Genomic DNA, 14,430 nt, shown 5'->3' on the forward strand with positions numbered 1-14,430 from the left:
AACAGAAGGATTCAATACATGTTTACAATGACTATGAATGTGGCAGAATGATGGGAGGAGCACCACCACGCGCAGCGGTGAAAAAGACGGTAAAAAAAGGACGGTCCGGGGGGGTGGGAGTCATGTGTTCGTCAAAAACTGTTCAAGGTTTTACTGTCAGTGTGGTGCATTAAATCACAAAGATGGTATTGAAAACTACTCTGGTCTAATTTAAGCTAAAATTTGCTTCATTTTTGTTTTGTTTAGTTTTGATTTAGTATTATGGTGATTACTAGTTTTATTAGTCTTGCAATGCTAAATTACCATAACAGTAGAATACACTCAGCTAGGTTGTTCAAAGACAGCACTATCTCTAGGGTTTTACAGGTGTGACACAAAAGGAATCCATTTCTAGACCATGCTTCATACACTGAAAACACAAAATATATATATTTTCTGTAATAGTATTTATGTGTTGCTCTTGTTGCAATCAACATAATTTTTACGTTTTATGTTGATTTTATTTTTTATTAAGTTAACTTGTACATTTTTCACTTCTAGACTCTCTGACACTAAACTGATCACTAGGGTGATACCCTCAAGGGTACATCTTTAGTATCTTTAATAAGGGAACATTACTGTACTGTATTTCATTCTTTAAGTTTTCTTGACTCCCACACAGCCTGTCTCGTCTCCAGGCATTTGAAACTGCCGGTTATAAGCACATTTCCCCTGAGAAAGTGAATGTAGTGTACCTTTAAACCTCATTTAAGCTACAAAATTGGATCATATTAACATTGTTGTATATCATCGCTGTTCAAAGAAAAACAAGTATCTCCAAAATAGTAACTTTACAGAAGAGGGCAAAAACACTCTTACCCTTTCAATGTAAGTTAATTTAAAGAGGTTGAAAGAAATGATACAGAAAATTGCCAAAAATGGAGATACATGGTTTCTTGCTGTTGTCGGAAGAAAATCTCCAAAATGGGAGAAGGGAAAAACATACTTTACTTTTAATGTAAGTCAATGGAACCAGAATTTTTTTCCAAGTAATTTTGAGTCATTTCTTTTGCTCCATTCATCATGAAATTTACACACAATGTAAAGAACAAAAGGTGTTTTCAAATTAGGTCAACAACTGAAAAACAACAAAAACTAAGATACAAGGTTTTCTTCTGACAACATATATATATATATAACGTGTGTATATATATATATATATATATATATATATATATATATATATATATCTCGCTGTTGTCAGAAGAAAACCTCTTATCTCCATTTTTGTCGTTTTTCAGTTTTTCAAACACCTGTTGCCCCTTACAAAAATAAAAATCGACAAAAATGGAGATACATGGTTTTCTTTGGACTGTGAATATATTTAATGGTACTTTTACTTTGTTTGTATCTTGATGAACAAAATATACCTGTGCTGTACCATTTTTACTGACAGAGTAGTTTTTGTTATAGTAATAGTTTTCATTAACGGACCTGTAAATAGGTCCTGTTCAGTTAACCTTGACCTGCTACTGGCCTCACATAACACAGGCTGACAACAACATCATTCATTTCCCTTCCCATGGAATCCAAACAGCCTGAACATAACGGTGCAAACAGCCTCGTTCGGGACAAGAGGCCAATGTAAGCACGCTCAGATCCTCCAGAGGCTCGTGCTTGCTGGTACAGGCCGGCACGGCTTTCCTGGCACGGCCGCGGTTCATTTGCGGGGGCTTCTCCCACGCTCTCTCGCTTCATACCCTCACCCTCCCTCACGCTGCTGCCCCAGATAAGCAGTTTGCTGACCGCTGCCAAGCCTCAGTGAGCCCATGCACATGCACACCAACACTCTCATAAATACAAAGGAGCTTCCTAACTCACCGTTGCTGGCACAGCTCGCTTAGAAACAGAGGAACCGCCGTTCACCACATCTGGCAAAGGCACATTGGCGGCCCAGCACAAGTCAGTTATCTCTACGGTGGTATCCAACCCTTCCTTAACCCCGCTCAGAAGCAGCGAGTCATCCATGGTGGAAAAGCAGCAGCAGAATGAGCCACTTCCTCCTCTTTGAGAGTGGAGATGTGCCGATAGTTCTTGTAAACACGTGTTTTTCTTTCTTTTTCCTCCCTGAACTTTGATTTCTGGAAAGTGCTGGTCAGCCGCTGCTGTCTGCTGGGCCGGACAGGGGGGGAGTTAGAGGGTGTGTGCTGAGTTAGATATTATACCAGGACAAGAGCGCAACAATGCAAGGCTGCTGCCAAAGCGGAAAGCAAGGCCTTGGCGTTTGTCATGTATATCATCACGTACCTATTTTGCACACGCATAATAAAAGAGATAAGAAGTCCTCACCGGCTTGAGCAAGGAGTTTCTGCTCGTTCTGAATGCTAACACTGTGTTCTGAAGAGTTGTGCAACGTCTGACCTTCAGAAGGCGCTCGGGAGATTAGATTAGAGCCTGAAAGTGAGAGGAACGCAACTGTGTGTCTGAGTTGAGAAGGTTAGGTTTCTATTAGATCAGTGACTCACAATCCTGACCTGTATGTTCTCAGCTCTAACACACCTAGAAGTGGGCAATGTGGCAAAAATATATCACAATATATCAAGATATTTTCACAATACATGATATGCATCACGGTATTTAGTATTTATGAGGTTTATCAACAATGAAAAGGTTCCTATCACCACCACTGTGAACAGTTCTGACTTGGAAAGTTTCTCTAGAACAGAGCGTTTCACAATAAACCACTCTGAACGACTCTGTTTACAAAATTTCCCCTTTAACCTTTTTCAAAATGTTTAAAGTGCTCATTAACATCATCATGGTGTGTGTGTGTGTGTGTGTGCGCGCGCACGTGTGTTCGTTCCGCTGTAAGTAAAATAAAAAAAAAATGTTGTATTGTTTGTTTGCATGTTTTGATGTTTCCCTGCTGGCTGAGGGGTTTGCCATCATTCCACCATTATAGCAGCTGAGAGAGATTTTCCACCTGTGGCTCAGAGGGTTCTTAGGCTGGCCTTTTTGGTAACGCTACATCACAGCTACAAGGATGCCTGGACCGGGGACCTAATCAACACTACATTGCAGATATGTGGCTGCCTGGACCAGCTGCTTGGATGACGCTGCACTGCAGCTGTGGGGCTGCCTGGACCAGTAGTGTTCAGCTGCATGAGCATCCTTAAGCCACGGCTAGCAGGCCTCTCAGACCGGCTGCCTAAGCAACGCTACATCACAGCTACGTGGCTTCCTGGGCCAGCTGCTTGGGTGACGCCGCTGGGACTGGTGGTGTTCGGCTCCAGAAAAATCGTCCTCCTTGGTGGCTAAGGACATTTTCAGCCTTCAAGCCTTCCTAGGCTGGCTGCCTGTGTGACGCACCACAGTTGCGGTGTGAGAATTGCAGCTAAGGACTCTTTCCAGGCTAGTTAAGTGACTCTATACTGTGGTCATTGTAATCCCCCCTGGCCAGCTGTTGGAAATGTAGAGTTGTGTGTTTGTGTGTGCTGTGTTGGTTTATTTATTGTTGATTATGTATTTTGTTATTTTCTGATCTTTTTCTAAAGCGTTCTTCTGTTTGATAAACTGAACTTATTATTATTATTAATAAAAAATATTACTGGTGCCTCATTTTCATTTAAAGATTGTGAGAATCTTCTAAGATTAGGTAGATTACTTTAGAGGTTATTTCTACACAGATTACTTGTTTAAAGTAATCATATCACAGTGAAATTGATAATTTTACTTTTAAGCACAACTGTTTAAAACAATCAAAATGATCTGGTGAAGGAATGACAATTTTACAAGACAACCTTACTTGAAACACCTACAATGTCTAGAAATAGGCTCAATAATCATATAATACTCTTACAGCAATCTCATAGTGAGTAATATTAGACATGTTGGTTAGATTTAAGATTGTTTCACTTGCCAAGGTATCATTTTTTACAGTGAACAGTGACATTAACTGTGCTGATTCTCAGATTGTTGTTGCTGTTGCTGGCCTGCAGCTTTGCTTTTATCAAAGCGAGCTCCACCTATTCAGTATTTAGTTGTTGTTTTCCTGTCCTGGTCACATGCTTTGCTGGTTTAGCTATCATTCTCTGACTCAGGAAGGAAGAAGGAAGAAGAGGAGCCGTGCTACTGACAGCAAAGTGACCCAGGCAGAGCTTTTTGTTGTTGTTGTTTTTTCAACACAATACTTTCACTATTCACAGTTAAAAAGGTGGTTTTTCAAGGGTTTTTTTAAGTAAAGAAAATGGAAACTTGAGTTCATGCTTAAACGCTTCTTTGCATGGTGAAATGGTTCTTTGTATTAATGGAAAATGTGTTGTTTATGGTTCTATATAGCACCACAAAGGGTTCTTCTATTATTACAAGCTTGACATCGTAACAGTAGCAGCAAAACTCTTTTTGGTGCTATAAAGAATCAGATATGACATATTTTCCATCATTTTTATGAACCATTTCACCATGTAAAGAACCATTTAAGCATGAACTATTGTCTATACTAAAGAACCCTTGGAGAAACATCTTTTTTTTTTACCCTTGTGTGGTGTTCAGGTCTGTGGGTCCCTTTTTCAATGTTTACCAAAAGAAAAAATGATGTGATTTATTATCATTTCAACCCCAGATTCTTGGCCTTTGCTTATTTTCTGTGAAGAACATATAAAATAACCCATTTTCAGTGTCTTCACTCTGTTCACCCCCCATACATTTATATTACACATGTGGTGTTGGGCTGAACCTGCGAGGAGTAAAAGTGTGGAGGTGCTGTGTCCTTCACTCTGTTCTCCTCCTACATGGCCTGCTGTTAGTGTGTGTGTGTGTCTGTGTGTTTGTATATGTGTGTGTGTGTGAGGGTGGACCACATGGACAGGCTGCTGACTGGCTACAGCTGCTAAAGGAGAACCGTACGCTGGACACTTGTGATATTTTAAACATCTGGTGTTTTTACATAAATTATTGTGGCTGTATTGACTTAAAAATCCAATAATGTAGTGGATCCACCAGACCACTGAGTAACAAACACATCAACACCACACAAGGGTTAAGAGTGTTGATTTACTTGAATAGTGATGTCATCCTTATTCAGTCTAAAGAAAAGTGCAGCTTCAGCTTGTTAAGCATGGCTGATGTGGAATATGTGCCTCAGTCCTTTATACAGTCGTCATTGGTTACTCAGATGCAGTTTAAAATGAGACAGTCAGTCTGAGTGTTGTGTAAGGTCACTGCTTATCTACTATCTGCTTTTTTTGGCACAGAAAAGGCAGCTGGGAGTGACGGGTCTGGTGTTGTGGGTCAGATCAGGACTGCTGGACTTCTCAGAGATTAAATAAAGGAAAGATTCAGGAGAATTTCAACTTTCCTGCCTTCACAAATACGCTGACCTGAACAAGGAGTGAGCTGACTGAGTCAGTATGTTTAACAATCATCAACAATGAATGATCACTATACTATAGAGCACTAACTGAAACACATGAAGAACACACAAAGAGAGAAAGAGAGAGAGCGAGAGAGAGAGAGAGAGAGAGAGAGAGAAAGAGACAGACAGAATTTCCTTCTCTTTTTTCCCTTTTTACTCACATAAATATATTTCATAATGAACTTTTTTTTCTTCTCTTTCCTGTTATAAACTACACACACATATTCAATAGGTTTTGTTTTATTATCGCATATACTTTTATATTATTAATTGATAATTAACACTTTATCTTCTTAATTGTTACATTGTCTTATATTAATCTTGGTTTTGCATTTTGAGAGAGAGAGAGCGACAGAGAGAGAGAGAGACTCACTATGTGCAGCTGTTCTCTGAGCTGTTGGCTGATCTCTGCGTGCTGCTGCTGGTTTCGGCTTTTCTCTCTCTCTGCCTCGCTCAGCGCCTGCGTCAGCTCCTCCACCTGAGCCCTCAGCTCCTGCACGTCCCGCTCCAGCTCCACCACCTGGCTCTCCCACTGAGCCTGGGAGCCCTGCAGCTTCAGCCGCAGCTCGTGCCTGGCCTGCTCCAGCTCCTGCAGAACAGCACCCGGGTTATAACAAGCCTCCCTGTCTTATTTCAGCGGAGCTGGGTTGAATTCTTACCAGCTTCAGTGGATAATTCATCAGAAATTACTGACAAAACAGTGGCTGACTACATCACCTATCCACTGCCTGCACGGTCCTTCTGTTTTCTAAAGAACCCATGTCCTACATTCTTTCTTGTGTTTTATTTTCCACTTGTGACATTTGTGTGGGATTAAATGATCATTTTTCACCCTCTTTTCATCCCTTAGAAATAAACAGGCTGTGCTTCTAAGACCGATATATGTAAATGAGCTCTGGTCTGATTGGTCGGTGGCATCCTAGGACAGTGTCATGTTTAAAGTCACTGAGCTCTTCAGTATGACTCATTCTACTGCCAGTGTTTATGGAGACTGCATGGCTATGTGCTTGATTTTATGCACCTGTTAGCAATAAGTGGCTGAAACACCTGAACAGAATAATTAGAGGGGGTGTCCACATAATTGTGTCATATTGTGGATTTAAACAGGGGGGATTTTTGAGATTTTAGTATAGTTTGCATCCCAGTGATGCCACAAATCCACAGCTCGGCTATTTCAGTCTGGCTCCACTCAAATCACTGCTTTTGCCGGGTGTACAGAGGGAAGGACGGGCAACGTGAGAGCAGGAGAGCAAGATATACCTCCACTGACAACAATGACATTCTTTCAGGTTGCTAAACGACTAAAATTTTAATGGCTGGTCTTGCTAACACCCAGCACCGCCGAGCACTTCAGCAGCATTTCAGCATCCATCTCTTCCTGACAAACCAGAGCTGTGTAAGCAGATCCTGCGCTGAATATGGGGGCAATAAAGTGGGCACTGTGTGCAAATATAACAGGCCCGAGACTTTTATTCTCTAAAGGGTTTCCCAGTCGTCCAGCCTCAGTAAACTGATTTACACGAACAAGCTGTTTCACACCTTTATAAGCACGACATTAATGCTCTGAACACCAAATGAAGTAACCAAGCTGTATTTCGCTGCTGTCGGAAGAAAACCTCGCATCTCCAAAATGGTAACTTTACAGGAGAAGGAAAAAACCTACTTTAATTTTAATGTAAGTCAATGGAACCAGATTTTTTTCCAAGTCATTTTGTGCCGTTTCTTTTGGTTCATTATATATGAAATTTGCATACAATGGAAAGGGCATCAGGTATTTTCAAATTATGTCAAACCTGAAAAACGACAAAAATGGAAATACGAAGTTTTCTTCCGACAGCAGTGATATATTTAAATACAATGTTAAACAACTGAAAAAAAAATTGTTCAAAACATCTACTATGTGCAGCTGATGTGCCCCTCTCACTTTCGTGAGTGTCTCTCATTTACCATCTTTTATTAAAACCACTGTTGGTGGGCTAAACTGGGCATCTGGGTGCAGCCTATCTATTTCCGTATTGTTTAGAGCTCATTTGCATTTTGAAATGAAATCTGCATTTTTGCTAAGCCAAAATAGTGTGTACTATATAATAGGACCTTGACAAAATCAGACATTATAAGCACGATTTAACCTTAAAATAAATCGAGTCTTGACCTCAGAGTCAAAAACTGATATTTATACATGTAAAATGATGCACCTTACTGATCTAGAACTCTTGGTAGGGGTGGACGATATAAAAATATAATATCGTGATACTTCAAGAATTTTTCACAATACTCGATCACAATTATTATTTTTTTCAGACATCTGATCAGTTGGAACTGAGAAGAAAGAACCAGTAGTGCTACATTTTAAAAAATACAATCAAAAACTGGACTAATGTTCTCTCTTTATAATGAAACATGCAGTTGGTCAGTGTCTACAAGTACTGACGACATAAAAGATATCCTCAGAAAAGCATATTGTGACATAATTTATCAAGATAACAATATAAATTGAAATATTGCCCAGCCCTAGCTCTTGGGCTGTTGCCTAGCAACAAGTAGTCTTCCAAACAAAAAGAGAGAGGTCAAAAGGCTCTAGCAAGTTATGCAGTGCAATAACTTTCGCTGTTCACCCAGAAAGAAAACATTAACAGTGCTGAGTACGGCAGAATAGTACTGGAGAAAAAAAGTGTTGTATTGTATAGCAAAGAAAGGAGAGAAATTCCAGTGATTTTTCAAAATTTCTGCATAATTCAGTGTGTGAAGTGTAAACAGAGTGATTCAGAGTGGTTTGGTGTGAAGTGGTTCAGATGTCTTTACAGTGGTGGTGATAGGAACCAAGGGTCACCATGACTACAACACTAATATAGACATTTTATTTACTATTCAGGCCAAAAATTGTCATGAGCCAAGTCATGTAGTAACTTTCTGTGAGGGAGCTTTTAGAGGTGGACGTCTGGTTCACCACCACTGTGAACAATTCTGACTCGGTAAGTTTCTCTACAAGGAACAGCCAATCAAAATAACTTTGTTTACATCTTAACCACTTAATTATGCAGGAATTTAGCAAAATGGGTGCCATTCCCCTTTAACAGAAGAATTAAGATATTGAGATATAACAACCGTATCCTGCTAGAACTCACTAGGGCTGTGTGGTATGCACAAAGTACCATCCTACAATTATACTGATTTATTATTTTAACCAAAATTGTGTACTTCTGTTTGATCACACAAATGTCCTGATTCATCCAAAGTCTCTAAACAGGTCAGGTTGGCCAGAATATTCACAGCACAGAATTACAGCACATATTACAGCCCTGTAGTTTCACTGAGATCAGCTTTGCTTCTGCAGCCTTAATGGCCATAATTACATAACAGTGACGTCATCAGTCTAATCACATCAGACGAAAATATAAATGACAGAGAACAAAAGGGCCCCTTTCAAACAAATATAATGACACAGTATGGTGGTATGATTTGATTATAGACCAACAGGCTGTGGTGGATATTGATAAGACTGATACGCTGTAAAAATATACAGCCTGTAAATAAATACAGCCTCAGCTCAAAGATCTTTTTTTTTTAGCTCTTCTAAAAGCTGAACCCTTAAAGGGCCCATATCCTACTTTTTTCTTGCATTTTTTTTCTCAAGGCCCACTTTATAATGTTTGTGTGAGTTTCTAAATCCAAAAATGGTTATAATTAAACTATTTTCCAACACTGATTATAATTAAACTGTTATGTTAGTGAGCTCTGTTTTGACTGAAACCCTACTTATGACTGCAGCGTGAATGGACAGAGTAAAGTAACAAAATATTCACAGTGAGATGTGAAGAGTGAGACAGGTGAGATGTTTACGGAGTCTGACACTATGGGGAAAGATGTGAGAGGTGAAACTGAATCTTGCACTGACCGGTTTTCTTGTGCACAGTGACACAGCTGATTCTTGCCTATTTTTTTTGAAATGCTAATACTTTAACTTCCATTTGAATATTTTTGCTTCCAGCTACATTTTACCTGTTAGCAGTTAGTTTTTGCTGGGTTCTGCTCTCAACTTGGAGCTTTAGCATTTTATTTTAGACCAAAAGGATTCAGTAAGAGAAGAACAGAGCTGTACAATCTTCACTTCCTCTCCTGATGAAGGCGAGGTGAGGCGGTTCTGGGGTTCTATAGAGCACTTAACATTGGACTTCTGATCTAGGCCTCTGTGCGAGTCATTATTTGATTGAAATAACAGTACTTTTACCTGAGAATGGTTTCACTCTACTCTACCCATCTCTGCTCTTGCCATGAAACAAAAGAAAACCGGGCCTCATTCTCCAATTTCTTCCAAGGTTTTTCTTAAGTGTGTTCTTGTGAAAGGTCCTAAGAAAAAGTCTACGTCAGATTCATTACGTGTTCTTAAAGCGCAGAACTGTTCTCACCTTTGTGCTCTTAAGTGTGTGTAGATTCTGTTCTTACCTAAGAACAAATCCCAAATAAGAACACTGGTGAATGTCTAAATCTTCATAAACACTGTATAACTGGGTTTCAAGAAGAAATTTCTTCATAAGAAAGGTTGGTGAATGAGGCCCAAGGTCTCATCAGGCACCAGGAATGTGCTAAAGTCACACTACCATGATGAAACTGAGAGAAAACAACATTTATCCATGTTCTGACGCCATGTACAGTGGTAGTGAGGAGAGGAAGTGACACGTACATTGACTAGAGAAGTTTGATCCAATACCCCAAAAAAGACCTTTATGTGTCTCAGGCTTTACTCTCTAATCAAAGCATGTTTGTACATGTTCATCAACTTTGTGATGTACTGAGCTCCTCATGAAATAATGGGTGTTTCTGGAAACAAGTCTCAGTTAAATGAGGTTCAATTACATTCAAAAAACTGATATAAATATACAGCTGCATAATGCCTGTGTGCACTCTTAGCAAAAAGCAAAATCCCTTTTTAATGCTATAGAACCAGTTTTGAAAGGGTTCTTTAAAGAACCGTATACAACAAGAATTGTTTGACCATGCAAAGGTCCTTTTTAGCATTCAGATGGTTCTTTGAGTACTTATGGTCATTGCTTTTACCAAAAAAACCCTTGAAGAACCATTGAAGAGTGTGTGGCTGTGGCTCCAATCCTACACATTCATTTCTTTCCACCATAAAATTCACGTTTAATTCAATTTATTTTTTCTCACCAATGTAAAGCTTGTAAAGGTTTTGTGAAAGGCACTATACAAATAGAATATATTAGGTGTATCGTGTGTATATATATATATATATATATATATATATATATGTATATGTATATGTATATATACATACTAATGATATGTGTGAATGTGAAACCATAACTCATTCTCCTTTCACATCATGATGCATTAGTTAGTGAAACGTGGTATCAGTAAGGGTCTCTGAGCGAGCTTAGCATTTCCTTTCCATGGTAGGTGGGGGTGGGACGGGGACATTGGTGGACATTCAACAAGAATTTAGTCTTTTAAATGATATGATATGATGAACGGTGCGAAATATGACCAGAAATTATTGCAGAAATATTACACAGCACTACAGAAATCTCGGTAACATTTTATCTGAAGGCGACTTTCACGTCACATACACACACACACACTGAATGATATATTTACAGACCAATACTTCTGCACTGAGTTCTTTTAACCACAAGATTACATAATATGTTTTATAAAGTAAAAGACACTGCATTGACGTAAGAGGTCTTAAAGCAAAGTCCATTTATAGCACTGTTATGAAGTATCACTCCCAAGTAATGAAATTTATAAGGCACTTAAAAGTACTTTTACCTTTGGTGCTGAAAAAAAATCAGAAACCAGTTAAAAGTTTCTGCTGGTTTCTGATGATGTCCAATAAAAACAGTGTTTCTAATCCGATCTAACAGTGTCCTACAGGAAACCAGTGGTCTCTAACGGTCACCATTAAGCCAATTCCCATTAGAAAGCAAAATGATCAGGGTTTAATCCTAATGATTCTAATGGTCTTTTTTCAGAGGATATAAAAGCTAGAAATTTTGTGATTTTATACTAAGAGAAAATACAGACAGGGAACTTTCATTTTTACTACCTCATTTTTTCTACTTTTATCATTTATTATTGCTTAATTATTATTACATAAGAGGCCTTAAAGTAAAGTGACACACCTGTTTCATTTAATACACTGATAGGAGGCATAACGAACCTTATAAGGCACAAAGACAACTTTTACGTTTTATGCTTAAGTATATCTAAAAGCTAATAACTTTGTACTTTGTACAGACAGCGAACTTCTACTTTCATGGTTTTTCCTTACTTTTATTTAACCAAGGGTATATGTACTTTTGAGTACAGGACTTTTGTAGCTATAAATATTCATACATATATAAATACAAATATGTATGAAAATTGCAAATAGAGCTTCATTACAGTGTTATAAATGGAGCAAATGTCTTTCGTGTCACCTCATGTCAATATAATGCCATTTAATCCTTAAAACATCATGTCACATTGCAATTAATGGCATAAGCAGTTCATAACCCTGCCCTGTTGAAAGGGGAACTCCACCAATTTTTCAAAATTTCTTAATAATTCAGTGTGTGAGATGTAATCAGAGTGATTCAGAGTGGTTTGGTGTGAAATAGTTCAGTTTTCTTTACAGTGGTGGTGATAGGAACCAGGGGTCACCATGACTACAACACAAATATGGACATTTTATTTACTATCAAAACCACCAGCGAACCTACACGTGTCTTCTGAATGTTGATGATGTCAAAATAGTTAAACTATTTAAAACAGATAAATATTATTTATTATAAATATATATCTATAATAGAAAATATTTAAAACAGTTAAAATGAGGAGACGATTTTGCCTCACAAAATACTCTCAGTCATCAGACAGTGAATTCCTAACCATTTCATGTAATAACTTTCTGTGAGGGAGCTTTTAGAGGTGGACGTCTGGTTCCTATCACCACCACTCTGAATCATTCTGACTCAGTAAGTTTCTCTACAACACAGCATTTCACACCAAACCACTCTGAATGACTGTTTACATCTTAACCACTTCATTATGCAGAATTTCTTAAAAAATCAGTGGAGTTTCCCTTCAAGGTGGAACGGAAAATAAGAAGCTTCGTCACTCACCTCCACCTGGTCCGTGTACCGCTCATGGAGCTTCACTCTCTCCTCCTTCAGCTGACGGTTCTCCAGCAGCAGAGCCTTTCCCAGCTGAGCAGCGAGCAGAACCTCTTCTTCTTTCCGTCGCAGAGCGGCTAAAAGCTCCTCTCCGTCCCGGTAAGCAGGCAGCTCCTCCTCGGCGTCGAACTCGTACGGGTAGAAGTCTTCCTCCTCCTCCTCCTCCTCCGGCAGCTCCATCCTGTGGGCTTCGAAACAAAGTTCTTCCACTCGGCTCATTGTAGTTTTTTAGCGTAGAAAGACCCCTTTTTCTGAGTTTCCAGTTCGCTGTATTAGTTGTGTGAGTTGTGAGGGAGGAGGCGAGGCCTCATGCTGCTGCGGTGACTCTCAGTGCTGAATGAACCTGAGCGCCGGAGGAGCGCTCGCTCCATCAGTCACGGAGAGAGAGGGAGTGGGCCGGGCCTGTCACCTGCAGCCGCTCCGCCAGCGGAGGTGGAGACACAGACCACAAACTCCAGGCTCCGCTGTAAGAGTGGGCGGTTTAAACAGCGACTCTAATAGAAATAAACATACAAACAAGAAGAAAAACACAGGAAAAAAAATGATTTGTTGTACCTATTGATAGTTTTCAAATTACGTCACAGCCTCGCTGCCACCATTTTGGTACACTCTCTTCTTCAAGGGTTCTTCAGTCAAGAAAAAAAGGTTCTGTATCGAGCCATGGACACTCTAAGAACCCTTAGCATGATTAAAGCTCAAATTACACAGTGATAACATAATGAAATGATGTTCTTTGCATCATGAAAAGGTTCCTCAGACTGATGGAAAATGTGCTGTAGATTGTTCTACATAGAACCGTTTTGAAAAGGGTTCTATATTAGCACCCAAATGGGTTCTTCTAAAAAGACTTTGTTGCGCCTATTGATAGTTCCCCAATTTTGGTACAACTTTAAAAAAGATGGTTCCTCAAGGGTTCTTTAGTCAAGGAACTGGTTCTACATAGACTCGAAGAGCACTTTGCATGATTACAGGGTTCTTTGCATCGTGAAATCGGTCTTCATATTGATGGAGAGTGTGCTGTAGATGATTCTACATAGAACCTTTTAGAAATGGGTTCTATATATCACAAAAAAGTGTTCTTCTATTGGTACAGGATTGACATTGTAACAATAGAAAATCCCTTTTTGGTGCTATATAGAACCCTTTTCAATAATGTTCTATGTAGAACAATATGAAACACATTCTTCATCAATGCAAAGAACCATTTTATGATTATAGGGATTCTTTGCTAAATGATAGCGTTCTTCAGATTGATGGAAAATGTGCTGTAGATGGTTCTATGTAGAACCATTCTAAAAAGGGTTCTATATTAGCACCCAAAAGGGTTCTTTTAAAAAGATTTTGTTGTGCCTATTGATAGTTTTCCAATGACGTCACTGCCTTGCTGCCACCATTTTGGTACCCCTCAAAAAGGTGGTTCCTCAAGGGTTCTTTAGTCAAGGAACTGGTTCTACATAGACTCAAAGAACCCTTTGCATGATTAAAGAGTTCTTTGCATCATGAAATGGTTCTTCAGATTGATGGAAAATGTGCTGTAGATGGTTCTAGGTAGAACCTTTTTTATAAAAAGTGTTCTATATAACATACAAAGTGGTTCTTCTATTGTCACAAGCTTAACACTGTAATAATACAAGAACCCTTTTGGGTGCTATATAGAACCATATACAACACGTTCACCATCAATCTGAAGAAACATTTCATGATGCAAAGAACCCTTTAATCATGCAAAGGGTTCTTTGAGTGTTCATGTTTCTATATAGAACCATTTTCTTTACTAAAGAAACGTTGAAGCGCCATCTTTTTTAAGAGTGCAGGCGACTTCAAGTTCGTTCAGCAGTGCAGTGGCTGTTTGTAGTGAGATAACAA

General features: G+C 39.1%; 1 protein-coding gene across 1 annotated transcript in view; it reads right to left on the reverse strand.

Moving 5' to 3' along the window:
* Positions 1-12,936, reverse strand: part of si:ch211-235m3.5 (BICD family-like cargo adapter 1) — a 35,654-nt gene extending 22,718 nt beyond the window's left edge. The window contains exons 1-2 of the mRNA XM_036556128.1: positions 12,514-12,936; positions 5,766-5,981 (exon numbers count right to left, since the gene is read on the reverse strand). Of these exons, the coding sequence (XP_036412021.1) occupies positions 5,766-5,981; positions 12,514-12,783 (486 nt within the window). The 5' untranslated portion in view covers positions 12,784-12,936. The remainder of the gene's footprint in view (positions 1-5,765; positions 5,982-12,513) is intronic.
* Between the last annotated feature and the right edge of the window lie 1,494 nt (positions 12,937-14,430).

Source organism: Colossoma macropomum, unplaced genomic scaffold, assembly GCF_904425465.1.
Source record: "Colossoma macropomum unplaced genomic scaffold, Colossoma_macropomum, whole genome shotgun sequence".
NCBI lineage: Eukaryota > Metazoa > Chordata > Actinopteri > Characiformes > Serrasalmidae > Colossoma > Colossoma macropomum.